At 50.9% G+C, this 26947-nt stretch overlaps 2 protein-coding genes across 2 annotated transcripts; one reads left to right on the forward strand and one right to left on the reverse strand.

The window, feature by feature from the left end:
• Window positions 1–1374: 1374 nt before the first annotated feature.
• FHL3 (four and a half LIM domains 3) lies at window positions 1375–6672 on the reverse strand. The gene is made up of 6 exons (XM_079941246.1): window positions 5765–6672; window positions 3862–4035; window positions 3599–3773; window positions 2566–2735; window positions 2258–2444; window positions 1375–2127 (listed from the first exon to the last, which is right to left on the reverse strand). The coding sequence occupies exons 1-6, from the start codon at window positions 5978–5980 to the stop codon at window positions 1973–1975; spliced, it is 1077 nt and encodes a 358-aa protein (XP_079797372.1). The 5' UTR covers window positions 5981–6672; the 3' UTR covers window positions 1375–1972.
• A 7203-nt stretch (window positions 6673–13875) lies between these two features.
• On the forward strand, window positions 13876–26384 carry UTP11 (UTP11 small subunit processome component). Its single transcript, XM_079927445.1, has 8 exons — window positions 13876–14423; window positions 18953–19014; window positions 20233–20335; window positions 20844–20957; window positions 21460–21553; window positions 21650–21780; window positions 23743–23853; window positions 24584–26384. Exons 1-8 carry the CDS (start codon window positions 14361–14363, stop codon window positions 24665–24667), a joined length of 762 nt encoding a protein of 253 aa, XP_079783571.1. The 5' UTR covers window positions 13876–14360; the 3' UTR covers window positions 24668–26384.
• Window positions 26385–26947: the final 563 nt, after the last annotated feature.

The raw sequence follows: 26947 nt of genomic DNA on the forward strand, positions 1-26947 counted from the left end.
AGGTCTGTTTGACTTGGCATTCGGCGTTTCATGACCTGGCCGCTGCCTGACGTTTTAGTCTCTTGGCACTTCCTCCGAATGAAATTACTTGCTGCTTCCCCAAAGCACACCATACGTTTTTTCAGGCCTCCAGGCCTTTGCACTAGCTGTTTTCTATGCTTGGACTACTCTTCCTCAGCAGGTATTTATTGAACATGTAGTAAGTGCCTGAAGCTGAGAGTGGAGGGGTGAGCAAGGCAGGCGTGAGCCCAATCCTCAGAGGCTGGTGGAAGAAAGAGACAAAAAATGTCGACATACAATCATCAATTATAAGCACACATGGTGGGCATTCGTAAAGGTTTGTAGAAAATGTCAACCGCGGCTTCAGAAAGTTTAGGATTCGAATTGGGCCGGGGAGGCAGTGTGGATCCACCTATGTGACTTTGGGGAACTAACGAGTGGAGTCTCCACCTCCGTGAAATGGAAAAACGCCCGCCCCATAGGATTTCTGGGAGGATTTCTTTTGAGATACATATAATCACGCGGTTCTGCCGGACCGGAGGGCCCCTCCCGCAAAGGGCGCCGAGGGTCCGCCCGCCCCGCGCGCGGGCCCCCACCCGGGAAGGCCGCTGGCGGTACGTGAGCGCCTCAGCCTGCGCCGCAGCCAGCGCGCACGAGTCGGGCTCCGACGGTCTGGACCGCGGAGCCCAGACCGCAGGCCGCCGAGAGAGCAGGGGCAGGGGCGTCGGACGCCGGGAGAGGGGAGCAGCGCTCCGCCCCATCTCCCCATTTTGGGGGATAGCCCCCCTCGCTCATTCCCGCCCCCGCCCTTGAATCACGGGGAGGCGGGGCCATGACCCATTCATGCCGGGAATCGGATCCAGATGTTCCTGTGGCGCGTGCAGCTGCATCCTTGCCTTTTTTGGCAAAAAACGTGCGGCCGCGAGCGGATCCCGGGCCGCCTCCGCTAATCCTCGGGAAGAGGGGGAAGGGGGGCTGAGGGTCTGGGCCCAGATTGGGGATCCGCACCCGGTGCTCGGCGGGGTTTGGGGAGGGATGGTAAGGGAGGGGGGCGATTTGTACCCGACGGAGAACCCAACGCCGTCGGCCCGCCCTGCTTCTGTCCGGAACCTCCCCCAAACCCCTCCCTTCCCCACTCGGAGGAAAAAGCCCTTTGCCAGCAGGGGGGAAGCCAGCTAAGCCTGAGAGGGACAGTAGCGGCCGCGGGGATCCCCTTTCTCGGGAGAGATTTCCCACCCCGCCTGGCAGCTTCCTCCTCTGCCCTGCATGGAGGAGGTCGAGGTCGGGAAGAGCCTCCGAGTCCCGTGGTGTGCGAAGGAATCCTCCCTGCCCCTCCACCCCCAGACAAACACACAGAGGCCTTCGCTTCCTCATACTGCTTTATTGCAGAATCTGAAAGGGGGGTGAGCCAAACCCACCCCTCTGCCCATCTCTGGGCAGAATGGAGCTGAAATGAAATGAAACGAGAAAACACTCGACAGCAAGGGCTGGGCAAAACCCTGTACCCTAGGACCCCCTAACCAGTGAACCCCTGATGTGCTGCCCAGACAGCCCCATCCCTGGGAATAGCGGTGGGATGGGGGTGGGGAGTGTCAAGCCTGAGTACAGTCCACTTCGGAGGACTTCTCAGGCACCCATAGGAGACCTAAAGTCTTCAGGGGAGAAGTCTAGATTGAAGGGGGCTGGGGTCCCAGAGCTCTGACTTAGGGGAAGCCGGACCATAGGGAGAGGACTGAGTTCTGGCGCTCAGGCTTGGGGAGGGGATTTGAATGGTGGAGGCTCCGTAAGAGCCCAAGTTTGGGGGCCCTGGGTCAAGAAGTACCAGATTGGGGATGTTGGAGTGGGGAGGCTGAATCCTGGAGCCCAGGGGTAGCCCCAGTTTGGGGAGGGGCTGGGTCCCAGAGGTGGTTTGGAAAAGGAGCCTTAGTCCTGGAGCCCTGGTTTGGGAGGGCCTGGGCCCAGGAGCCCTGGCTCAGGGCCCCGCCTGGCTGCAGCCCTGGCACAGCACTTGGTCTCCGTCCGGCACGAAGCCCTGGCCCACCAGGGAGGTGGAGCATCGGGCGCAGGAGAAGCAGCTGTGGTGCCAGTGGCGGTCTTCAAAGGACACATACTTGCCTTCACCGAGTCCTGGAGGGAGGCTGGAGGTTAGCTCTGTGATCTGGAGGGTGGGCGGTCCTGTCCCTCGGCCTCACCCAGTACCAGGTCCCATTCCCTTGCCTACACTCTACCCACTCTGTCCTTTGACCCTTTGTCCCACCTGTGATGGGGCGCTTGCAGCTGCTGCACTTGGGTGCAAAGAGTTCTCCAAAACAGGCCACACAGTAGGGATCGTCATCTCGGGAGGTGAACTGCTGCCCTGCCAGGGGCGTCTGGCAGCCGGTGCAGACCAGGCATTCCCGATGCCAGGGCTGGTCACGGTATGTCACGCCACCCTGCGTCAGTGTCTGTGGGGCGGCGTCTGTCAGCAGGGGGAGTGGGGATTCCGACCCCACGACAGAGCCTTGCTCACCCCACCCCTGTGTGCAGTGGAGCTCGGCACCCCCGCCCCGCCGGCCCAGCCCCCACCTTGCTGCAGCGGGCGCAGCGAGGAGCAAACTTGTTCTCATAGCAGGGCACGCAGTAGTGAGCACCCTTGTCGGGCACAAAGGAACGGGAGCCCAGCGGCTGCTCACAGCTGCTGCACAGGAAGCAGTGCTCATGCCACGTCTGGCCTCCGTACTCCAGCTTCCGGGATCCTGTGGGGAACAGGGGTCCCACTCAGAGGCTGAGTCCCGAGCTCCTGAGTGCCACCCTCTGCCACCCCCCGAGGAGGGTCCCCGCTGCTTCCACAGGCTACAGGGTGGTGTCCATGCATTTGCAGCAGGATCCCCACCGCATCTATTGCACATGCTAACCACCTCCCCCCAACACTGGATATGCTGGCTAAGCACATGCTAGGCCCCCATAAACTAGACCTGAGGGTTTGGCATAGGTGAAGTCCCCACATGTACCAGAATATGACGATCTCAGCATACGCCAGGCCTCCAGGTCACAGGCACGATGACTCAGTATATGCTAAGCGCTTATATACCAGATGTGATAGTGTGAGCACACACACAAAGACCCCATATACGAGGCAAGCAAGTCCCTGCCCACACGGAGTTCTGCCCCGGACGTGATAGATTCAGAACATAATAAGCCCCGGCATATCCTAGTCATGCCAATCTCCACGTGTTCTAAATCCTCACATTCTATTAGCCATGCAGGTTGCCATACGTGTTAAGCCCTTTATTTATATGTCTTTGCACACACCAAGCCCCAATGCAACAAACACTGACAGTCTCAGCACACTCGTAGCTCCTATGTGTGCCAAACATGCTAAGCCCCCAGGTGTGTATCATGCGTTGTCAGTCCCTGTGCGTGCTAAGCTCCCAAGAGCAAATAAGCACGACAGATACCGCACACAGTAAATTTCCAGGAACGTGCTGCGTGTGCAGGTCTTTACCAAGCCTCCATGTTGTATCAGACAGGCATGCCAGTCCCTTACAAGAACCCTACACAGATGCCAGGCATGCCAGTCCCACGCACAACGAGCCCCTGGGAGCCCCCGGGAACGTACCGGGCATGACGGTCTCCCCGCAGGCGGAGCACTGTGAGGAGAAGGCACTGCAGTAGCAGTCGTTACAGAGCAGCTCGCTGTCCTGGCAGGTGAAGGGCTCGTCGGCCAGGGAGCGCTGGCAGCGGCAGCAGCGGAAGCAACCCTCGTGGAAGTGGCGGTCTTCGTAGAACAGCTCCTGTGTGGAGCACAGCAGGGGCACTGGCACCTTCGCCCCCTCCTGCCAGCCTCCACCCACTCTCTGCCCTTTGTGGTCCAGTCCTTACCCTCGAGTCGTGCCCGATAAGCTGCTGGCACTCGGCGCACGTGTTGGCGAAGGTGTTGTCATAGCAGGGCACACAGTAGGGTCCGTTGTCCGTCTGGATGTATTTGCGCCCGTACAGGGACTCGCTGCATTTTGCACAGTCAAAGGCCTCGCTCATGGTGGCTGTGAGTGAGCCCTGTTAGGGACACAAGGTGGGGCAGGGGTCACCCAGAGGGGCTGTGGCTTAGCCCACTGCATTTAAAAAAAAGCAAGAACTAGGCATAGGAAACGCCAGGTCAGAGCAGGTGGTGATGGGGAATGGGTGTTTCTGGGAACACAAAGAGTCCTGCATGTTTATTTCTGTATTTAACGTTGGGGATGAGAGGGGGTCAGGAAAAAAACCAGGAAGCAGAAGTTCTTTTCTTATCTTGGCCCTGGCAGAACTGGGGGGAGGGGGCTTTTCCTGGGTCAATGACTCATTTCCTGCCCCTGCATTTAGCCTGAGTTTAGCTTCCACTGTCCCTACTGGCCCCAAGGGGGTAAGAGCAAGGACACGGAGCCACCCCACCCTGTCCCATATGAACAGCACTCTCACCCTCTCCTGACTCCCAGGAAGGGACCCTAGGAGTATACCCAGAGCTCTGGAGTGGGAAGCTTAGGGATGAGAATGGGGCTGTTTGCACTCCACCCCCCAAACCCCAGCCAGGAAACAGCGGAATGTAAGAAGGATGCTGGGCCAGTGAATGGTGGAGGTGGAGGAGGCTGATGGGAGAAATCACATTGGGCCTCCCCTCTCAGGAGAATCCAGCAACAAGGACTTCAGAGGCTCAGCCTAGGTTTAAGCAGGAAGGAAATCCTGCAGGCTGGACACAGCCAAGCTTCCCCAGCTGGACCCTCTGCCCTCACCCCCTCCACCTCCCGTTGGGTCTCTGGTCACACCAGCCTGGGCAGCCTTGGCCTGCAACACCTGCAGCAGCTGTGGCAGCACAGATGGCCAGATGTCAGGTTTTGCCAGCCAACAGGGGAGGAAAAAAGGGAAATGAGATGCTTGGGGACGGAGAGGGGAACTGGAGGTTATGCAGTGTGCCTCCTGCTGTCTCCTGCCGGTCATCACTCCTGGCAGCGACTGGCAAAGCCCCAGAATCTTTCCATCCCCTGGGTCATTATTTCCCTCTCCCTGCCTCTGGGAGAGACAGCCTCTCCCCAGCTTTTTGAAGGGTTTGGGGCCGGGGAGTGAAGGGTGAGAGAGTGGGAGCCACTGAAGACATTTCCTCTCCAATCAGGCCTCCCTACGGTGGGCAGTCAGGAAAGGGGGAGCCCTGAGCGCTGTTGCTGCAGACACCCAGCCCCCCACCAAACCTCAGACACTTTCCATTTTCTCAGGAACAAAGCATGTTTGTGGGATGAGGTCATCCACACAGCTGCCTCTGCAGCAGGAGCTTGGGGAGTAGGGAGGGTGAGGAAGTGGGGTTCCCAGTCCCTTCTGCTGCCCCTGATTCCAGTCTCTAGCCCCAAATTCAGAGCTCCCCACCCCCAGTCTCCTCCATCATGAAGCCTGCTCTCTGAGGACTGGGATCCCGGGGTGGGTGGAGAGGAACCACTTGGACCCTAGGAAGGGGATGTTCTCACAGCTGCAGATGGGCCCCAGGAGTACAAAGGAACCCACCAACACACTCCTCCACATTAGACCCCAGTAACTGGCAGTCCCCAGAGCCTGGCCTGGCTCACGCTGAAGGCGAAGCCCTCCTTTTCTCAGCCCCCCCCCCCCCGCAGGAAATTCTAGCCAACAAGCGTGGCTCTGGTTTGGAGTTCAGACTCCAGGCGCCAGCAGACGCCCCAAGCCTAGGGGGCCTGGCTCTTCTGAAGGGGTGGCTCATGAACCCACAGCTGCCCTTCTGTACGATGGGAGGACACTCAGTTCATACCCCAGGCCAGGGCATGAGGCCGCCAGGAGTCGGGGTCTTCAGAGTCGGGACTTCTGGGCTGGGGGCTATGCTGGAGGGTGGAGGGTATCCCTCCACCTCAGTCCGCTCCTCGCCATTCAGGCCTGGGTTTCCTCTGGCGCAACATCTGAGGGTTGCCTGGGCTGTGAGCCACTGGGCAGCGGGGGCCACACAGGTGGAGTGTGGCCATGCATCCATCCATGAGTGACCTGGGCCCTTCCTTCCTTCCTGGCTTGGCCCCCAACAGCTCTGTCATCTTCCCAGGTCCAGACTAGCCCTAGGCCTGCCTACTGGGAGGCAGTCACCACTCTGAGACAGGGGCACCCCAAATAGGGTATGGGCGTGGCTTCTGTTTCTTTCCCAGAATCCCCTAGTCTGTCCAGCTGGGCTCTGGTGAGGACAGAGTGAAGGGCACTATCAAGGCCCACCTGTCTCTGCCTTTGGTCTGCCCCTCCCCCCTCCCCCTTTCCCTGGCAGGACTGGGGGACTGAAGGGAGCCAGTCCTGTATTCCTTCACGGCTGGTAGGGGGGTCGGGGGGAGAGCGCTCAATCTGCCAGATGGCTCTCGGCCGCTGCCCCCAACACACACACCTGCCTACACCTGACCCACACACACATCTGACCCCTCCCCGTGAACCTCCTGCAGCTCAAAATGGCTGGATAATGGCCGTGGCATGTGCTGTGTAGAGGCTTGAGCTGTGAAATATAAACCTGGGTGATCTTGGGCAAGTCACTTAAGCTCCCTGAGCCTGCTTCCCCACCTACTACTACCTCCTACCTCCTAGGGTTGTTGCCAGGCTTAAATGTGATGATACTTGGAAAGCACCTGGGAGATACTAAGTAGTCAGTAAATGGTAGCTCTTAGTGTTTGATTATTAGCCCCTCACTCATACGGGGGTCAGTCAACAGTTTCTCAGCCAGGCCTGGGTCAGGGGGCTGGCCTGGGACTTGACCTTGACATTCTCAGCGGGGGCCCAGGGAGAGAACAAAAAGGGAACCCCCTAGTTCTGCTGGGGAAGCTGAAGAGGCCCAGGCCGTGGGGCTCACTGAGACCAGTGGGGCCAGTCTGACTCCAGTGAGCATAACTCTGAAACCCCCAACACAGGTACACAGGTGTACACACCTGCATGCTGCTTTGCCTCTCATAAAGCGCTTTCCCACCCACCCACCATCTATCAGATGGCACAAAGGGCAGGCGGGATAGGGTATCATCCTCATTTTACAGCTGAGCACAGAGGCCAGGGACAGGGCAGGGGCATGCCCAAAGTCACTCAGGTATCAGAGAGCTCAGGTCCCTTGCCTCCCAGCCTGGAGCCCTTTCCTGTTTCCCCAGAAATGGTGGTGGACGGGGTGGTCAGCGTTTAAGAGCAGCGGGACAGGAGATGCTGGATGATATCACTAGTACAAGAGCCTGGCTCTTCTCCCCAGCTGCCAGCCCTGTGACTGGAAGACACCCAGAAGTCTTTCCAAGTACCCATGCCAACCGCTCAACCCCTTCGCCCCCCCCCCCCCCCCCCGTCCAGGAGGACCCTGGCCAGGTCCCACAGCTGTGACTCAGGATCAGAACAGACCCCTCCCCCAGCTTCCAGGAGTTGACAGGGGACTTGAGGGGAGAAATCAAACTCCCCCCACCCTCACCCCTGCTACTAGGCATCCACCCCAAACTCTCCACTCTCTTCCCCGCCCCCGCCATGGGGCCTGGGAGTCAGAGCGGTTTGGGAGAAGGGGGTGGGAAGCAGGATCCAGCAGCTGCTCTGGGGACAGAAGAGGAACAGTTCATTCACCCCGGGTCCCCCAGGGCTGAAGCAGCGCGTCCAAGATTTGAGTTTAAAAATAAGCTGGGGCTGTCTCGGAGAGTGCGTAGGGCTCCTTCGAGTCTTACTGTCTCATGTCTCAGGTCCTCTGCCTCACGGGGGCTCAGTTGGCCCAGTGTTTCTGTTTCCCCACATCCTCCCTTCCCAATCTTTCAGGCCTGAGTCCCGCGGGGTCTGTCTTGAAAACTGTCACTGCCCCTCCATGACATCTGTCTCTTGGCGTCTAGCTCTGCTCCACTCAGCACGTCTGTGTCTGTACACTTCAGCAGCTGTCTGTATGTTTCCGTGTCTCTGGGTCTCTGACTGGCTATCTCCCCACGGCAGCCTCTGTGGATTTCTACCACTGTCTGCCCAAGTCTTGGCACCTCAAGGGTCTCTAAAGGGTGGAATGTCTTGGTCCCTACCCACCGCCCTTCTCTATCTCTTAGCATCTCTGTATGCCTGAGCGTGTCTGTCTCCAGTCTCTGGATGTCTTTCTAGGCCTCTCAGAGGCTGGTTTACCACAAGGTTAATGAAGCTTAAGCTTCGGGGCCCCTCATTTGCCCAGAACCCGCCAAGGCCCTGGAAAGGGCTGACAGCACGTCTGGGGTCACGGCATGCTTCTTCCTAAAATGCTCCGCTCCACAAAACCTGGGTCGGACCCTACGCCTCGGGTCTGCCTCCCGGTGACTCTACGCCCAAGTCTCTGTCCCTGTTTCGCGTATCTCCGCAGCCTCCTTGTCTAAGCTCGCCGCTCCTGTCTTGTCTCGGTCTCTTGCTCCACCGGGCGTTCTGGAAGCCGGTTTCTCGAACCCTCCCGGTCTCTCTCGACTCTCGCTTTTCCACTTCAAACTTGGCCCCCTGCCCCACCTAACTGGCGTTGCAGCGCCCGGAGCGGTACGGTTCCGGGGGCGACCCCCGGGGCTCGGCGCCCGCGCGCCACCGCCTCCTAGCGTGTTCCCTGCGCCCGCGACCGGACCCAGGCGGGGACAGGGGGCGGGGGCCGCGGCTGCCCTTAACCCCCGGCTGGCCGCCTCTCCTTTCCCGCCAGAGGGCGGGGGCCGGGAGCCGGGATGGGGAGCCGGGCTCGGCGGGGAGCTCACCTCGAGGCAGGCGGCGAGAGCGGGGCGCGGCGCTCGCGTGGGGCGGGGGGTGGCGGGCAGCCGGGGCCGCGTCCCTCGGCGCCTCCTACCTGCGGGCCGGGCCGAGCGAAACCGAGCTAGCTGCCGGCGAGGCTGCCGGCGGCGCACGGACTGTGTGGGCGAGCGGGAGCGCGGCCCCAAGCCCTCCCCGAGGAAGTGAGCGCGGGGGCCCGCCCCGCCCGGACCCCGCCCCCGGCCTCCCCTGCCCGCGGGGTGCGGACCCCGCCCCCGGCCCTAGTCCTGGAGGCTGGGGGCCAGACCCCGCCCCCACCTCCCTTTAAGGCTGGAGCCTGCCCCAGCCCCCTGGGCCCGCCGGGCCTAACCTGGCTCTACCAACCTTCGTGGGCGGCCAGGACCCCGCCCCTGTCCCCTCCCTGCAGCCTTTGCTGTCCTCCCTCTCTTTCCCCACTCTCCTTACCTCCCCCCACCCCAGTCCCCAGCGGCTAGCTGTATTCAGTCTCAGGCAAGGGATACAGGAGGCAGCCGACCAAGGTCCATTTGGGGACCCAGAGGGTCCTCATGCCCTTTTCGTGTCCCCTCCCCCTCGCAGTTTACCCCCAGGGATCACACTCTGCCCAAATTTGTAAAAGAGGACTTATTCCAGCCTGTTGGAGGGGGTGGTTTTGACCCTGCTGTCGCGGCCCTGTCAGTGGGAACGAAGGTGTTCTCTGGAAACAAGGAGTGAAGTCTAAGGACCCCTTCTATAGGGCCTTGACCTTCAAAGGGCATTATTCCACAACCCTGAGTGGTGAAGACAGAAGTAACCACCTCCTCACCTCCAGCTGCATCGTGGGACAGAGAAATCCTCCCTTGGTCTCCACAGTGCCCAGGAACAGTTTTGACCTTTGAGGCCTAGGGGAGACCCTAATCCTTGGCCCCATGACTTTTGAGCTTCTCAGGAAGGGGTGTGAGGAGTGTGCAAGGATGGGGCGCTGCAGGGGCGGTGGAGGGAAGTCCTCCCCGACCTCTACAGTTTCCAACCTTCTGGCTTCCTCCCTGTGCCCTGCCCGGGCGGGAGGATTGGCGTCTGCCAGGGACACAAGGCCCCTCCAGGTCCTTGAGGCCACCGCCCCTGGGATCCTCAGGCTTGTCACTAGGAATAAATAGCCTCGATCTGGAAGGGTGGGGGAGGGAGGAGGAGGCTCTGCTGTGCTGTTAGCAAAACAAGAGACAGCAAACCAACCCTGGAAATAACCTCCTCAGAGTCTAGAGTAGAGATTCAGGTGCCCACAGAGGCTCTCCCATCCCACAGGCTGGGTCCAGCCAAGCTCTCAGAGCAGAGACTCATTCCCTCCCAGGCTGGGGCTGCTGAGTACCCTCCTCTCCCACTTCTGAATCACACGCCTACCTTTCTGGGTCCCAAGTCACACTTGAGGTCAGGTTTCCTTTCAAAATTAACTAATTCCTTATTATTGTTGTTCCTGATGCCTAAACGGTTAAGTGTCATGAGGGCAGGGACTGCGGACTTCTGGTTCACCACTGCATTCTCAGTACCTACTCCAATGTCTGGCACGTAATAAATATCTGATGAATGAATGAATGATGGACACTGCTTCCATTTGGACTCCCACACCCCAGATTGGACCACAGGCACATGCTATCTGGAGCCCAGGGAGGGCACAGCCAGCCCATGGGTGGGCCTTGCTCTGGAATTTGCCTTGCAGGCGTAGGAGACTCCTAGCCCAGGGGAGTGCAGGGAAGACTGCCTGGCTGGAGGAGATGGCAAGAAGGGGTTTGCTCTGGGGTGAGGGGAGGGCAAAGGTGAGCATCCTTCAGAAAGGGAGGAGTTATGAGTGAGTAAGGAAGGTGCTGGATCAAAGGTAGGGTTGGGGGGGGTCTTTTTTTTTTTTAACTGAAGTACAGTTGATTTACAATGTTGTGTTAATTCTGCTGTACAGCAAAGTGATTTGGGGTCTCTGGTTTTACTCACGGCTTGAATCTCCGATGAGCTGCCTGAATCAGAGCCAATATTTCCTGAGTTCTTACTTTGCACCAGTCCCTGCCTAAGCACTTTACATATATTAATGCACTTGATTTCCAACAACTTTGTGAAATATGTATTTTTATCCTTGATTTAAGGATGAGAACATGGAGGCACAGAGAGAGTAAGTAACCTGCCAAGGGTGACACAGCTAACAATAGAAAAGCCTGGATTCAAATCCAGACAGTCAAATGTCAAAGCACCTTATGCCAAAAAAAGAGCTTAATCATTAGGCTCTATCGCCTCTGTAGTCATTTAACCTCTTGAAGCCTCAGTCCGTCATCTGTTCAGAGTGGGGGACTCCCTGTGTCACAGCATTCTTGCGAGGATTGGATGAAAGCACACAGTAGGTATTCAACATGTGGGACACTCCCTCCACTCCAACACTCTCTTTCCTGGTCAAGTGTTAAGATTCTGCTTCTTGGACTTGGAGTCTGGAGGCCCAGAAAAGTCAGGAGACTTTTGACTTGGCCCAGCCTGAGAGAGGGAGACTGGTGTAGGGCAGGGGCTGTATCCTTTCCCCTCCCCATTTCCAGCTCCCCAGTAGGCTCGCATTTCCCTGCGTGCTCTAATTTCCGTTGACCCACGTGGACGTGCCCCAGGCAGGTCTAGGGATCAGCCTCATGGACTCCCTGTTCCTGTTTCCCATCAGTCCTCCCCCCTCTCTCAGGGAACAGGTGTGTCTGACCGGGGCTGGAAGCAGAGCCTGAGCGCTGGCTGACTGGCCTTGGGTGAGTGGGATCTGGTTGTCCCTTCCCTCACCCTGGAGGCCCCCCCCCAACTCCGCTTCCTTATCTTGTTCAGGGTCTCCGAGCTGTTCTCTCACCTTGGAAGTGTTTACAAAAGGAGGCCCTGGGTGACTGATGAGTGGTAAGACTCTCATGGTTTCCTCTGGGTGCTGAATCACTCTCTGATGCTTGTAACCACAAGCTCTCCTCCCCCCAGTGAGATAACTCCCTTCTTTCTCTGGTGTATTGCTCACTCTTACCCATTGGGCTGCCTACAGCCCGTGCAGGCCTCCTAGCTGAGCAGACACCCGCTTTCAGATTGCCCAGAAACACTTGCCTAGTGACCCCAAGCCTGGCAATGGGTCTGTGGGTGCAGAGGGTAAAATGACTGACTGCTACAGAGCGTGGGGGAGGAAGAGTAGAGGGAGGACTAATCTATGCTTAAATGCCAACTACACGCAGGGCACCATGCCAAGTGGCAGTCATGACTTCATTTCTTACAAAAGCCACGTGAGATGGTTATTATTACTATCACTATTTTACAGAGTAGTACCCGGGGCTCAGAGAGTTTGACAAGGTGGCCCTAAATCACAAGCTGATAGGTGGTGGATGTGCAATTCAAATCTGGGGCTGACTTGAAGGCCCACCCCCACTTGCAATGTGCGGAGCTGCCTTCTCCTGGGTATCCCTGCCACTCAACGCCTTCTTCAGGGGAAGTGGCAGGAGCGACTAGGGCTGCCACCTAGTCTGATGGCTGGGCTTCTTAATTGAGATGAGGCTGGAAATGTGGGCATGGGCCAGATCATGAAGGGCCTTGTCTTTCAATGGTTAAGTAACAAATAAGATGGAATTTTGCTAATGCATGTGGCCTTAGTTGGGCAAGGCTCAGACTCAGGGGCAGGAAGAAACTTTTCACATAGCAGATCTCAGCTACTTTCCGCTTTTACACGCCCACTGGCCTACTGGACTCACACCTCTAGGGACTGAGGAGAGGATTTCTCCAGAGGTCTTCAGCTGGAGAGATGAGCACTGTCATGAGAAATGGGTGCAGTTACAGAACTTGCTGAAGTTTAGCTTCACGTGGTGGAAAAGAAGCCAAATGCCTCTGGAATGTTCTGCTGTGCTCAACCCTTTCTCAATCCTTACAGGTAGGTTTAGTAATACTAATAATCACAATAATAGCTCTAATTGATAGTGAACTTGCAGATATGTGAACACAGTATTAAGGACTTTAAACATATTATTTCATTTAATCCTCACAACAATCCTGTAGGTATAGTATTATTACCTCCATTTTACACATGGGAGACTAAGGTTCTGTGAAGCTAACTTTGTCTTGGCTGGTAACGGTTAGGATCAAACACACCTCCATGGTTTATGGTCCTAATCATTACATTGTACTGCCTCTGACACTCATTCTGTCAGCTACATCTTGAGGGTGTGAGGGACTTAGAACTTTACAACTAATGCCATGATATAACTCCTCTGTTCAACTATGAGCCCCTTGACGGCCCTATGAGGAGAGCAGTGCGTGCTGTTATTATCCTTGTTTTATGGATGAGAGAAATGATGCTCATTAAAGCCAAGTAACTGCGTGCATGTGCGATTGGGGCAAATTCTGGACCAAAAGATACAAAAAGACCAAAAAAATCCCAACTGCCACTTCTGAAGAGTCAGGAGCAAAAAAACGGGTGTTGGAAGCAAAAGCAGGGTACTTACTGCGCATGCCCCCTGCACTCAACACCACAAAGGCGTGGGCAGAACACACCTAAGCCACCCCTCTGGCCTGACCCCTGGACACACCCCAACCCTCACCCCATATAAAGAAAGAGCTTGCCACGCCCACAGTTCCGGGAGCAAGCAAGGGAACCTGTTACCTGTTTTTGCTCCCTCCTCCACCTGCAGGGGCCCCAATAAAGCCTTGCCTGAATTTCTTACCTGGCCTCTAGTCAATTTCTATTGATTGGGGAAAGCCAGGAACACTGGTCGGTATCAAAGCGACCTGTCAAAAGTCACACAGCCAGTACATGGCAGAGCCAGACATGGTTTTAAGGATGCTTGTCTCTCTATAGAGTGCTCTTTCGGTACACCAGAAAATTCACAGGGCCCCTAGCTTTTGCATGGCACAGGGATATCGGCTCGGTGCTTTGTGACCGCCTGGAGGGGTGGGATAGGAAGGGTGGGAGGGAGGGAGACGCAAGAGGGAAGAGATATGGGAACATATGTATATGTATAACTGATTCACTTTGTTATAAAGCAGAAACTAACACACCATTGTAAAGCAATTATACTCCAATAAAGATGTTAAAAAAATTATTATTATTTTAAATTGGAGTACAGTTGCTTTACAATATTGTGTTAGTTTCTGCTATACAGCAAGGTGAATTAGCTATACATATACATATATCCCTTCTTTTTTGAATTTCCTTCCCATTTAGGTCACCACAGAGCATTGAGTAGAGTTTCCTGTGCTATACAGTCAGTTCTAAAGTAGTTACCTATCTTATACCTAGCAGTGTATACAAATACACCGCATAAACACGGCAAACGGAGCAGAGCTGTAGTCGACTGCACATGCGCACACTCCAGGCCCAGCTCACCCCAAGGACAGTGCCAGCCACGATGCTCCCAGGTGCCAACGGAGCGGATCACGAAGGCGAACTCACCGTACACGTGGACAGGCTCTGGCGAATAAGAACTGGCTGTTGTAGAGTCACGAGGCTAGACCTAGAGAACTACACTTCCCAGAAGCAGCCTGGGATGGACGCCTTTTGCTAGATGACGTATTTCCGGAAAAGCAGGCGCTGGATAGGCTGCAGAAAGGAAGGGGGCGGTTCTAAACCTCTGGCAGCTTGGCCTATATCCGGTAGGGTCAGTGGACGAGGCGGTGCGGACCCGGCGTTGTCTGTTGAGCTTTTCCAGGACTGAGCAGACATGGCGGCGGCTTTTCGGAAAGCGGCTAAGTCGCGGCAGCGGGAACACAGAGAGCGAAGCCAGGTAGGACCGCACGGGCCCCACGAACGCTGGCCGGTGGCCCCATGTGCTGTTCTCGCCCCGGCCCTACCCCCCACCAACCCAGCTGCGGGTCCTGGCCTTTTCTGTGCGGACATGTTGCTTGTAAATACATGCAAATATATGCTGACGACGCAGGCGTGGCTTGGGCGGACCCTCGCGGTTCGGGGAGGAGTGGGTGGTCGTTCTAGCTAGGAGAGCACAGCTGTCCCTATTCCTGGGAGATAATCAAAGCTATCTTGCAAGGTTTCATTGAAGTAGTTAAATGAGATACTGTGTGTAAAGTGCTTGATCTTCTCTGGAGAAGTTGAGGTCAAAGTTCACACAGGCAATAAGTGTCCCCGCTGGAACTGGAATCCACATCTAAAGATACTCAGCCCTGTCCGCTGTGTATGCGGGCTGATCCCGAAGAGATTGGAGTTAATTAATGTGCTATCATCATCATGCCTGGGCTTTGAGATCCATGGAGATCTTCCACGTAGGCTTTTTGTTTATGTCTCACCATGTAATGTTGGTGTTTTCCAACCCCATTATACAGATGAGGAAACTGAGGTCCAAAGAACAGAATTGACTTGCCCAGTCACAAACAGCAAATTCAGACCGAATAAACAATTGCAGGACTTCTGTGGAGGGTGTGTTTCTGTGGAGAGATTGAGTGGAAATTCATTTAATATATGCAGAATCAATTTATTATTCTGTTCTCAGGAATCACACAATATCTGATCCAGAAAGGCCCTTAGGGATGTCTGGTGCAATTTCATTTTACAGATGGGGAAGAGAAGGAGAATGATGTGTCTAAAGCTGTGTCACTGATGGATGGGATGGAACTAAGGCCTCCCAACCACAGTTCAGTCTTCCTGCTTAATAGCATTTATCAGACATTTATTGTGCACTTGCTGTATGCTCAGTGGTGTGCTGGGAGTAGTGTATCGATAATTTGCCACCTTGTTTGGAGCCCTGTGTGGATCTATCTAAAAATAATAACAGCTAGAAGTGCTTGCTGTGTGCCAGAGCCAGACAAAGTGCAAAATGCTTTACCCTTATTATCTCATTTATCTCTCAAGAGTGTGTGGAAGTAGGTACTATTATTTTCTTATATTTGCAGATGGGGAAGCTGAGGCTCAGATAGGTTAAGTAATTTGCCCAAAGACATACAGCTGTAGGTGGCAATCAGCAAAGCCAGGGATCAGACCAAGTGTTTTGAATCCAGAGGCTACTAAAAGTTGAATAAAGAAGCAACTTTATAAGAGATGCATAAAAAAATGCCCAATGAGGGGGGGGGAAAGAAAGGGGGAAAAAAAACCCAAATTAAAAAACAAACAAAAATGCTCAATAAGGAACATGAGTGGGAAGAGGAGAGATGATGAGAGAAAGCATCACAGTGAAACTTGTTGGACTTGGAAGGCGATGATAATAACTGTCAACTTAAAAAAAAAATTTATTTATTTTTGGCTGTGTTGGGTCTTCGTTGCTGAGTGTGGGCTTTGTCTAGTTGCGGTGAGCGGGGGCGACTCTTAATTGTGTCGCGCGGGCTTCTCTTTATGGTGGTGTCTCTTGTTTCGGAGCACAGGCTCTAGGCGCACAGGCTTCAGTAGTTGTGGCTCGCTGGCTCTAGAGCGCAGGCTCAGTAGTTGTGGCACACGGGCTTAGTTGCTCCGCGGCACGTGGGATCTTCCCGGACCAGAGCTTGAACCCATGTCCCTTGCATTGGCAGGTGGATTCTTAACCACTGTGCCACAAGGCAAGTCCCATAACTGTCACTTTTTGAGCACTGACTGTATGCTAGGTACAGCCCAACATGCTGTACAAGGATTATCTTGTATAATCCTACAGCATTCCTGTGAGGCAGATGTTATCCTCATTTGTATCAATACAAATGAGGAACCTGATGCTTAAAGAGGTTGAATAGTGTGTCCAAAGGCACAGTTGTGGGTAGTTGATTTGGATTCGTAGACAAGACAGAGGCAAAGAGCATGACATGGCCATGTCTGAGTGGGAATAGAGGGTCTTTGTGGGAGAGGTGAGGAGGAGGCCATGCTGGGAAGGTTGGTAAACACATTGACGAGAGCCAGGGAAGCCCACTTTGTTGCTCTTTTGACCCTTGAGTTTTCTTTCTCTATTCTCTGTCAACTTCTCTTTGTCTGCTATAATTAAAATAATAATGATCAAGAGAGGGCTTGGGTATTATTTTAAATATTGAGTTATTTCTTGCATCACTGCAAGGTAGAGGATGAGAGAGGAGACTGTTAAAAATCCCACCCAAGGACTTCCCTGGTGGTGCAGTGGTTAAGAATCCGCCTGCCAAGGCAGGGGACATGGGTTCGAGCCCTGGTCCAGGAAGATCCCACATGCCATGGAGTAACTAAGCCCGTGTGCCACAACTACTGAAGCCTGCACTCTAGAGCCCACGAGCCACAACTACTGAGCCTGCGTGCCACAACTACTGAAGCCCACGCACCTAGAGCCCATGCTCCACAACAAGAGAAGCCACTGCAATGAGAAGCCCACACGCCACAACGAAGACTAGCCCCCGCTCGCCGCAGCTAGAGAAAGTCTGCGTGTAGCGACGAAGACCCAATGCATCCAACAAGTAAATAAAGAAATAAATTTTAAAAATTCCACTCAAGTTATTATACAAGTTTAAACAGTAGAGAAGTTTATGTACTGCCTCAAACATCGAGAATATTCAAAGTGGAAGAGGATGCAGTGTAGGAGGGTGGGGAAGATCAGACTGTGGCCCCAGATAGAATAGGTCTCGTTCTAGCTTTGCCACTTACTAGTTCTATGTTCTTGGGCAAGTTGTTCTCTAAACCTCATTCCCTTTTTGGAAAATTGGGGTAACAGTAGTGCCTGCTTTATCCACTTTCCATGATTGTTTGGGGATAAATGACATTGTGTGTAAGGAGCATAGCAGATTGCTTTGTAACAGTATTTCATTTTTTTTTTTTCACCTTGATAAAAATTTTATTAACTCATGTTACATACTCATCCTAACAAGAGAACAGGAATTTTTTTTTACCTTCTGGGAATGTCAAAACTCCTAGATTTTACAAAGCAAAGTAAAAGTACATACAAATTCTTTTAATTTTAAAAAAATTTGGAAGTGTAGAGTCTTCATTGCTGGGCGCAGGCTTTCTCTAGTTGCAGTGAGTGAGGGCTACTCTTAGTTGCGATGCGGGGGCTTCTCATTGTGGTGGATTCTCTTGTTGCGGAGCACGGGCTCTAGTCACAAGGGCTCAGTAGTCGTGGCTCGCGGGCTCTAGAGCACAGGCTCAGTAGTTGTGGCGCATGGGCTTAGTTGCTCTGCGGCACGTGGGATCTTCCCGGACCAGGGATCGAACCTGTGTCCCCTGCATTGGCAGGTGGATTCTTTTTTTTTTTTTTGCGGTACGTGGGCCTCTCACTGTTGCGGCCTCTCCCGTTGCGGAGCACAGGCTCCGGACGCGCAGGCTCAGTGGCCATGGCTCACGGGCCCAGCTGCTCCGCGGCATGTGGGATCTTCCCAGACCAGGGCACGAACCCGTGTCCCCTGCATCGGCAGGCGGACTCTCAACCACTGCGCCACCAGGGAAGCCCAGCAGGCAGATTCTTAACCGCTGCGCCACCAGGAAGTCCCCATACAAATTCTTTATAGTGATTTTCTTTTCTTTCTTTTAATTTTATATTTTCACATTTTTCTAAAATGTAACGGTAATTCTTAATAAATGTGGCCTATTACAATGATGTAGGCAAAAGCATCTAGCACTGACCTTGCCGTAGGTTAAGTGCTCAAGTAGTGATAGCTTGTAGAAAGATAATACCAAGATTTAATCCTTGTACCTTCATGCTATCCAAGTTCTGTATCAGAGAAAGTATTTTCTGTCATACTTGGTTTTCTCTCATGCTTAGTACCGAAATTAGGATAATAACAGTACACATATGCTGGACACCAGCTATGTGCCAGGCTGTGTGCGGGCAGCTACCACTTACAGAGGCTCATTAAATCCTCAGGATAGTCTTGAGAGGTAGATCTTATTGTTCTTATTTTATAGCTAGGAAACAGGAGCTCAGAGATGTTAAGTGAAGTGCCCAGAGTCACAGACTGTTAAGAGGTAAAGCTTGGATTTGAACCCAGTTCTTCAGACTCTAAATTTAGCTCTCTTAACCACAGTTGCTTCCCTGTTACTATGTTTTCCCTTCATAGTATTTTATAAACCCTTGGATTAAGTCTGTAGTAATTTTAGTACAACTGGCAACTGCTTTCTTAGTGCCGAGTCATTGTTGCCTTTCTCTGTCCTTAATAGGCCAAGAAGCCTACTACGGCAGCACTTGTGACCTCTCTGGCGCCTGCATTGGCCTCTCATCCTTGGGCAGTGCCCATTTGGGGGAGGGGAGGGAACAGGATAGCACATTGGCTGCCAGGACGTGGATTTACTGAACGCTCCAGAGATTCTTGTTCCTGTCAGGTGTACTGTTGATTCGGGTATGTGTTTGCTGAGGAAACTAAGCACTTTTTTTTCCCTTTTGTCTTCTAGCCCAGCTTTCGAAAACATCTGGGCCTGCTGGAGAAAAAGAAAGATTACAAACTTCGTGCAGAGTGAGTACAGTCTTTCTGGGAGCCGTGCTGCCAGAAAAGCTTACAGCCTCCCTGTACTACAGCTGAATTGCCTGAGTGTCCAGCCGGGGATATTTCCTGCCATTGATAAAATGGCCAAAGCTCTGGCAGCCTGTCAGATACTTTTCTGCGACCCTAAACTTCGCTCTTTGTTTAGGCAGAGCGTTATTTATTTAACTGTAGTTGCATTGAGAATTTTTTTTATTATGTTGCTCCAGATCGTTTTCTCAGAGTGGCTTTGGTTTGCTTCTGCCTTGGTGTTTGAGCTAAAAGCTGAATCTTTTTTCTCTCCCTTTTCTTGAAGTTCAAGATAGAATCTAACATTCCAGTTGTTGAGTCTCTTACATCACCATGTGTGGTGTGGAATGAAGACATGTGAAAGATGGATTCATGGGACTGAGTGTGGGTGATAATGAACTTCGAAAACATTTTATAAAACAATCATCTCTATTCTTCTTCCTTAGCACTTTATTTACAAAACATTTTATAATTATTTGTTAGCCATGCATGTCAGCTGAGGTCCTTTTTATGCCCCCGGAGCAGCTGGTGGTGGATTAAGTGGATTGCTCTGGGTTCCAGAGTTTTTCAGGCAAATAATAATAACTGAGTGCTGTCATTAGGCCAGGCAGTGTTCTAAGAGAGTTACCATTTTTACATGCATTTATTCCAGCAGTCTTTGGGGATACTATTATTATCACACCCATTTCACAGATTAAGTTGGGATACAGAATGGTTAACTAATTTATCCAAGATTACTCAGCCAGAAGTGGTGGAGCCAAGATTTGAACCCAGACAGTCTGGCTCCAGAGTCCATGATTCTAGTCACTATGCTATACTACAACGTGTAGTTTCTGAATCTTATTTGATCACTCGGTGCCCAAGCTTGCATCAGAACCCCGTGTGAGGAGTTGTAATCTGTGCTTTGTTGGGTCTCTCCCTGTAATGATGTAGATGGCAGTAAAACTTATGTGAAATGGGGACTGTTAATTCCAGGTAGAACAGGGATAGGAGAGGACCCACAAAGAGATGAGCTCAACATCTGACACTGGAGTGTGACATTGGAGTGTGGGTCGAATGTAGTCACTCCTTTTGGCTTTTTTGAGTTTCATTTTTTATGTATCATTAGATGCTTGTAAAGTTTGCTTGTTGTGGTTTTTTTTTTTCTTTTTTGCCATGAACATTGTTTAACCTGCTTTTCAGTGACTACCAGAAAAAGCAAAAATACCTTAGAGATCTCCGGAAGAAGGCTCTTGAAAAAAATCCAGATGAATTCTACTATAAAATGACTCGGGTTAAACTCCAGGTGGGTGCCTAATGGATCAGTTGGTTTTTTTCTTTTCCCCTGCAATGCCGTATGGCATGTGGGATCTTAGTACCCTAATCAGGGATTGAACCGATGCCCCCTGCAGTGGAAGCACAGAGTCTTAACCACTGGACTGCCAGGGCAGTCCCTCAGTTGGTGTTTTGAGCTCCAACTCAACAAGGAAAATAAGGATGAGGGAGGAGATAGATAGCTAGGACCCTGGGCTTTTATTTAGCTCTTCTCCAGTTGGTCAGGTGCTCCTGGTCATTATGCAAAAGGCAAAGCTGCCCCTTCATGAGCAGCATGCGTTTGCAGTTGTCTGATGCCTGGAGCTATTCTGAGAGGGTGATTGGAGGTGCTGAATTGAATGTGTGTCTTGGGGGCCTGGTGCATTATGTTGCTGTTGTATGTTGCCTTTGGTTGTCTTTGTTCCAGCCACGAACTATGCCAACAACTTATTAATGATTTTAATCTAATAGGAAACGTATCTTTTAAATTTGGATTTTAGGATGGAGTTCATGTTATTAAGGAGACTAAGGAAGAAGTAACTCCAGAACAGCTGAAACTAATGAGAACTCAGGATGTCAAATATGTAGAAATGAAAAGGGTTGCAGAAGCTAAGGTAACAACTAAAACTCTTTATTCTGATATGTTTTTGTTGGTTAAGAAGAGAAATAGAAATCCATTGATCTCGAGTTGTAAGTTGATTTCTTCTGGCATTTCCAATCTTAAAGTACACTTAATTATGATAATGGTTTAAAAGTATAGTCAGCATGGTGGAGTGGAAAGAGGTCAAGTTTGAGACAGACTTAGGTTTAAACTCTGGCTCTGCCATTCATCAGCCCCATGATTATGGGCAGATTAACTTCCCTGGGGCTGTTTCCACATTTCTATCTCATAGGATTGTTGTAAGGATTAAATGAGTTTTGTGTAGTGCCTAGCTAGCCCCCTACCTGACATGTGGTTGGTGCTTGATAAATGTTAGTGGTCCTTTCTTTTAAAAGAATGAAGCAGATTCTTTGCTGGCTGGTGATAATGATGTGGAATGGTCTAAACTTGTGCAAATTCATTTCTGATACCCTAGAAGAACCCAATATAAAATGAGACCATATTCTGTATCCTAGAAAATTGAAAGACTAAAATCAGAGCTCCATCTGCTGGATTTCCAGGGGAAGCAACAGAAGAAGCATGTGTTTTTTTTTGACACCAAAAAGGAAGGTATGAAATGTTTGAAAGTTTCTGGGACAGTCTAGCATATTGGTCTGTGTTGTTTGGTGTCAGAGACAGCGCCTTAAGGATTGTCTTGACTTTTAGTCGAACAGTTCGATATTGCAACTCACCTGCGAACAGCTCCAGAACTAGTCGACAGAGTCTTTAACAGACCTACGATAGAGACCTTGCAGAAGGAGAAAGTGAAAGGAGTTAACAATCAGACTCGACTTAAGGTAATTTTCTCCATTTTTCTTCAGGTCTGAGTTTATGGGAATCTAGGTTCTTTTTTTTTTCTCCCTACTGCATTTAAGATGATTATTTTTGGAAAACTTACTAAGTTCTCTTAGAGAAGTGGAAGGAGGAGTTGGTGATGGGAGCGGAAGTGGAGAAGGGTTCCTTAGTTTCTAAGATTAGAGGACGTGTAGCGTAGTGGTCAGGAGCTTACTTTCTGGCCTTTAGGTCTGCATTTGTTTTGGGGTTTTTTTGTTTTTTTTGTTTTTGGCCATGCTGCGAGGCTTGCGGGATCTTAGTTTCCTGACCACGGATTGAACCCGGGCCCCGGCAAAGCACCGAGTCCTAACCATTGGACCACCAGGGAATTCCCTAGGTCTGCATTTGAATCCTACCTCTGACCCTGGGCTTTGTGCTTTCAATGCTTGTAACAGGTGCCAACACTTTTAAAAGGCAGAGAAAGGAGGGGACACTGAAGATGAAGGGATTTGGTATACTTTGATATTAAACCTTTAACAGTGAATATGCATATCAAAAGGTCTTTCATGTTCTGCATTTGTACCCCAACTTTTGTATTGACTTGTCCTTACGGTGCTTTCCATCACTGTAACTGGGTTTGTGAGAAGACATGCTTTTTCTCCAAGTCTTCTGGAGTTGCACTCTCACTTCTGACTGATTCATTTAAAAAAATGCTGTCAGTGTGTTTCAAGCAGACAGCTGTTCTGTTTGGATTTGAATCATTTACACTGCAGCAGCTTTGTTTAATTTCACAGCAGCTTCTCCAGCTCAGAGGCAGCTAAACTTGCTTTAGTAATATAAATACCCCTAATTAGTTTGATTATATTGGGTAATCCCATAAATCAACAGTCTGTGCAATAAAGTGAAAACAAAAGCTGTCTGAAACCACTGCTGTGAGACTACGCTAGAACTGGTGAATTGTTTAAATCCAAGGCCCAGTAATATTCCCCTCCGTGTAGATAACACTTCCAGCCAGGGAGCCGGCTGACTGGTGTTCTAGTGATAACCCTCTTTGTCATGTAGTTGTATTTTCAATTAGCTGTGTCGCCGACACTTCTCAAGTATTGCAGTAGTCCCTAAAGAGATTGGTGTTCCGAAGTCCTGTGTAGAATAGTTCACCATCTTACCTTTTGAGAAGTTGGGAAGGTTTGGATTGCCCTTTTTGTCTAGTGGTGTTGTTTCTTTTGACTGTCTTGTTTAAAGCAAAATTATTTTTATTAAGAGACTGCTGGTGGGTGGCTTGCAAGGGAATTTTTAGTCTGTAACTTGGAGGGGGTGAGCAGTCCATGAATGGGCTTTAGGAAGTCTATGAACACCTTCTTCCCACCTTGAAATTTTGTGTGACTGGGTATATACGTTTTTATGAATTTGTACGAATACATATATACATTTATGTCAAGAAAGAATCCAAAGCTTTCATCAGTTTCTCAGAGGTCTGTGATCCCCCCACATTGAAGGACCATTGGTCTTCGAGGGTCATCAGTAGTGAGAATTTTCAGGTCAGCTTCCACTGACAGAGCCCTTCTGCTCTCTGAGTTCCGCGGTTCTGACACCAGCACACTGCCCGGTGGCCCTTCTCTGCTTCTCTACTCATTGTGTAGGGTTTCCAGCACTGGTTCACTCCTGCACGTTAGGTAACCGGGACGCTTAGACAGCTCAGTGTAGTAGTGGAAAGATTCCTGGGATCTGTGAGACTCGAGGCGCAGTCCTGATTCTGCTCCAGGTGAGCCTTGTGTCCATGGGCAAGGCTCCAAGTTTCCATGGAGCTCTGGAATGTGGTGTTCCTAAAATGGCCAACTTCAGAGTCTCTTGTTACGTTGATTCTGGGGTGAGGAGGGAATTGATGAAACCATTTATGCGTTTGGGCCCAAGTGGATTAAGAAACAGTTTCTTACTCATTTTTACCCTGTTAATTGTTTTACTGAAAATGTGTGTTTCTTCTGCAGCAAATAGCGAAAGAGAGGCAAAAGCAGTATAACTGCCTGACACAGCGGATTGAGCGCGAGAAGAAATTGTTTGTTATTGCACAGAAAATTCAGACTCGCAAAGATCTTCTGGTGAGAAGAGAGAGCCTTAGGCCTTCATTTTATTTTATTTTATTTTTATCCTTGTAAAGTTCTAAACTGAGACTGGATTTCAGCTGTGTGTAAACCAACCCCAGTGAAAATGTCTGCTCCTCAGGGGCAGTGGTTTGAGCCAGTGTCTGTTACTCTGACAGTGTTGAAATGTTCCTTGATTAAGAAGGTAATAAGGGGCTTGCTTATTAGTCAGTGCTTTGGAACAGCAAAGGGTAGGATCGGGTGGCATATGAACTTTATAGCTTATGAGCAGCTATCTGTAACATTTAAACAGGTTAATAAAACAGTGCGTGTCACTCACTGGTGTTTAAAAATAGACAACATTGTGTAGTTAAATAGCAGAGCTAAGGAATATAAGATGCCCCTTTCATATTATCATTCCTCTAAATGTCAAGATTTTCAGCTTTGCGGATCATTTTGGTCTGCCTTTCTCAACTGGGGTTCCGTAAGAGAAGAAGCCCTACAAGATAATGAGTTAAGTACCTTTCTTCTCAATTTTCACAAGAACTTCTGCACAGCCAGCCTCATTATAGATGCCCAGGGGAGAACTTGACTCATCGCGTTGGGGATGCCTTAGGACAAAGGGCTTTGTCTCTCTTGAACATTGAGAAGGGCTGAATTAGGGGCTTTCTAATAGGTAGTTTATTAAACTTGCTGTTTTACACAGACCTCTCCTACTATTTACTGGTAACTTTTTACTCTTTTGTAGGATAAAACTCAGAAGGTGAAGGTGAAGAAAGAAACAGTCAACTCCCCAGCTATTTACAAATTTGAGAGTCGTCGAAAACGTTGAAGTGTTAAAGATAAGCCTGTCATTCCACGTGGAAGAGTTTATGTTTTTTTTCCAGTAACTTCAGATTGCACTCTTCTAAGTGACTTGGTTTTCCTGTTTATAACCATAATTTATTATAGATCAGACATTTGATGTGAACAGTGTTAACGCCCCTTCCCCCGTCTAAATTGTTTGTGGGTTGTTGAATTGTTGAAATCAGTCTTTTTTTTGGCCGCTGCGCGAAGCCTGCAGGGTCCCAGGTCCCCGACCAGGGATCAAACCCAGGCCCAAGGCAGTGAAAGCGCCAGGTCCCAGTCACTGGACCACCAAGGAATTCCCTGAAATCAGTCTTATTTTTATATACTTTCATGTTTTTTCATTATAAAAGTTACATAATCTTTGATATAGCAAATTTGGAAAACACGTGAGTTCATCTCTAATCCCAGTACTTATTCAAGAACGACAGATAGCTGTTGCATGCTTAACTATGCTGGGAGGTTAGGGAAATGGAGGTGAACGACTATCAAGAGCATTCTGGTTGAGTTCCTCCACTTTGTAGAGGTTGGCACTGGTCTTTGTGTTTTGTAGTTGTAATTAAACACCTTTATGGCCTACTTTTTTCACTTACTGTTAAATCATTAGCTCTTTTCCATTTTGTTACATCATTAAATTTTTAAAAGTAATATATGCTCATAGTAAAAATTAAAGTAAATATTTCTAATGTTTGCATAATGTTTTAACCAGTGGATAGCCTAATTTTACCCCCATTCATTCTTAATTTATTGGATATTCCGGTGGCTGCATAAGTTAGCCAGGAAGGACTTTTTTTCTTTTACACTTTACAGCTGCAGATAGAAACCCTTGGAATTAAGAGCTCACAGGGGCACCTCTTCTTTATTGATGAAGCTCAGATCAGAACAGACCTGGCTCTCTGTTCCTGCCCTCCTGGCCAGCTCTTGATTCCAAGGCTATAAATGGCTTGGTACAGGCCTTCACCCTAGAAATAGATATCCCAGCGTGTGTGCGGCAGACACATGGACCTCCCAGAGTCTCACCCTTCCCTTACTTGCCCACACAGGGATGGTAGGCCGAGGCCAGTCAGGACAGGGCTGAGCGTGCTTACAGCAGATGTGTGAGGAGCAGGATTCTGGGAGGCTCGCTTACACCTCACCCCCTGGAGGGGGGAGAGCACCCTTCTGCAGGTATTTAAAAAGAAAAGTTACTAGAGCTTAATAAATTCCTGTGACTATTATGTTCTTATGCAAAGCCTGAAATGAAAGCCTGTTCCCTAAGGGTGTGCTCAGTGGGATTCAGATCTGGGAGCCCTGGAAAGCAGGAAGAAGGGCCAGGGGACTAGAAGCTAGCAGCTTTTGCCTTCAGGAAGGTAGTGCTTCCCAGTCTGGGAAGGTGCTGTGCTAAGTAAATGCTGATGGTCTTATGACAGAGGCGTCTGGAGACTTGAGACCTGAGTCAGGAAAGGGACTCATCCCGTGGGCGTTGGACAGAGGAGCAAACAGAGCCAGCAGCAGTCTGTTCCTGGGACAGAACAGCTTGCGTGCTGCTGCTGCTGTGGCTGCCTTGCCCCCGCCGGGGAGGAAGGTGGGAGGAGGGTGGAGGTATACCTACAGGCCTTCTGGTGAAGCGCACGCCCACACAAAGGTGCACACACTTTCTAGGCTCTCAGGGGAGTAGATGCACAAGGCTTCATAAACACAGGTGTGTGCACGAACACACCACTGGGGTTTCACGTACGCAGATTACACACCCACAAGTCCTCAAATGCTATTGTAGGCGTACAGGCCAAATGGAGCAGGAAGGTCCATCTTCTCTGAGTACAAAGTTCCAGGGTAGAAGTGATCAGAGCACTCACTGTAAGGGAATAAAGCTAAGGGTCCTGAGCTGCTCTTAAACCGAAGGCTGTCTCCGAGGCCCGAGGAGGGAGAAGGGAAGAGATTGGCTGCCCCTGTGTTTAACCTAAGAGGCTCCAGCCTCGTGGGTCCTGAAAATAGGCCAAGGGCTTTGACGTTTTAGTGCCCATTGGAACCTCAGACTTCTGGCTCCTTGCTTGGGAAAGAGACTGTTGTTTCTTCCGCATCCACCCCTCCAGGGCCAGGGCTGCTTTGGGCTCTTGGTGGCGCCCTGCTGTGGCTGTGCTGGGGGAATGTGGCGGCTTGCAGAGGTGGAGAACATTTTTCTTGGCAGGACACGTGTCGTTCAGGTTTGTACAATCCAAGTGTCCAAGGCAGCAGCTCCACGGGTGACATGGAAGCCCCAGGTCTCTCCAGCAGAGAGACAACCAGC

The sequence above is a fragment of the Stenella coeruleoalba genome (assembly GCF_951394435.1).
Source record: "Stenella coeruleoalba genome assembly, chromosome: 1".
Taxonomy (NCBI): Eukaryota; Metazoa; Chordata; class Mammalia; order Artiodactyla; family Delphinidae; genus Stenella; species Stenella coeruleoalba.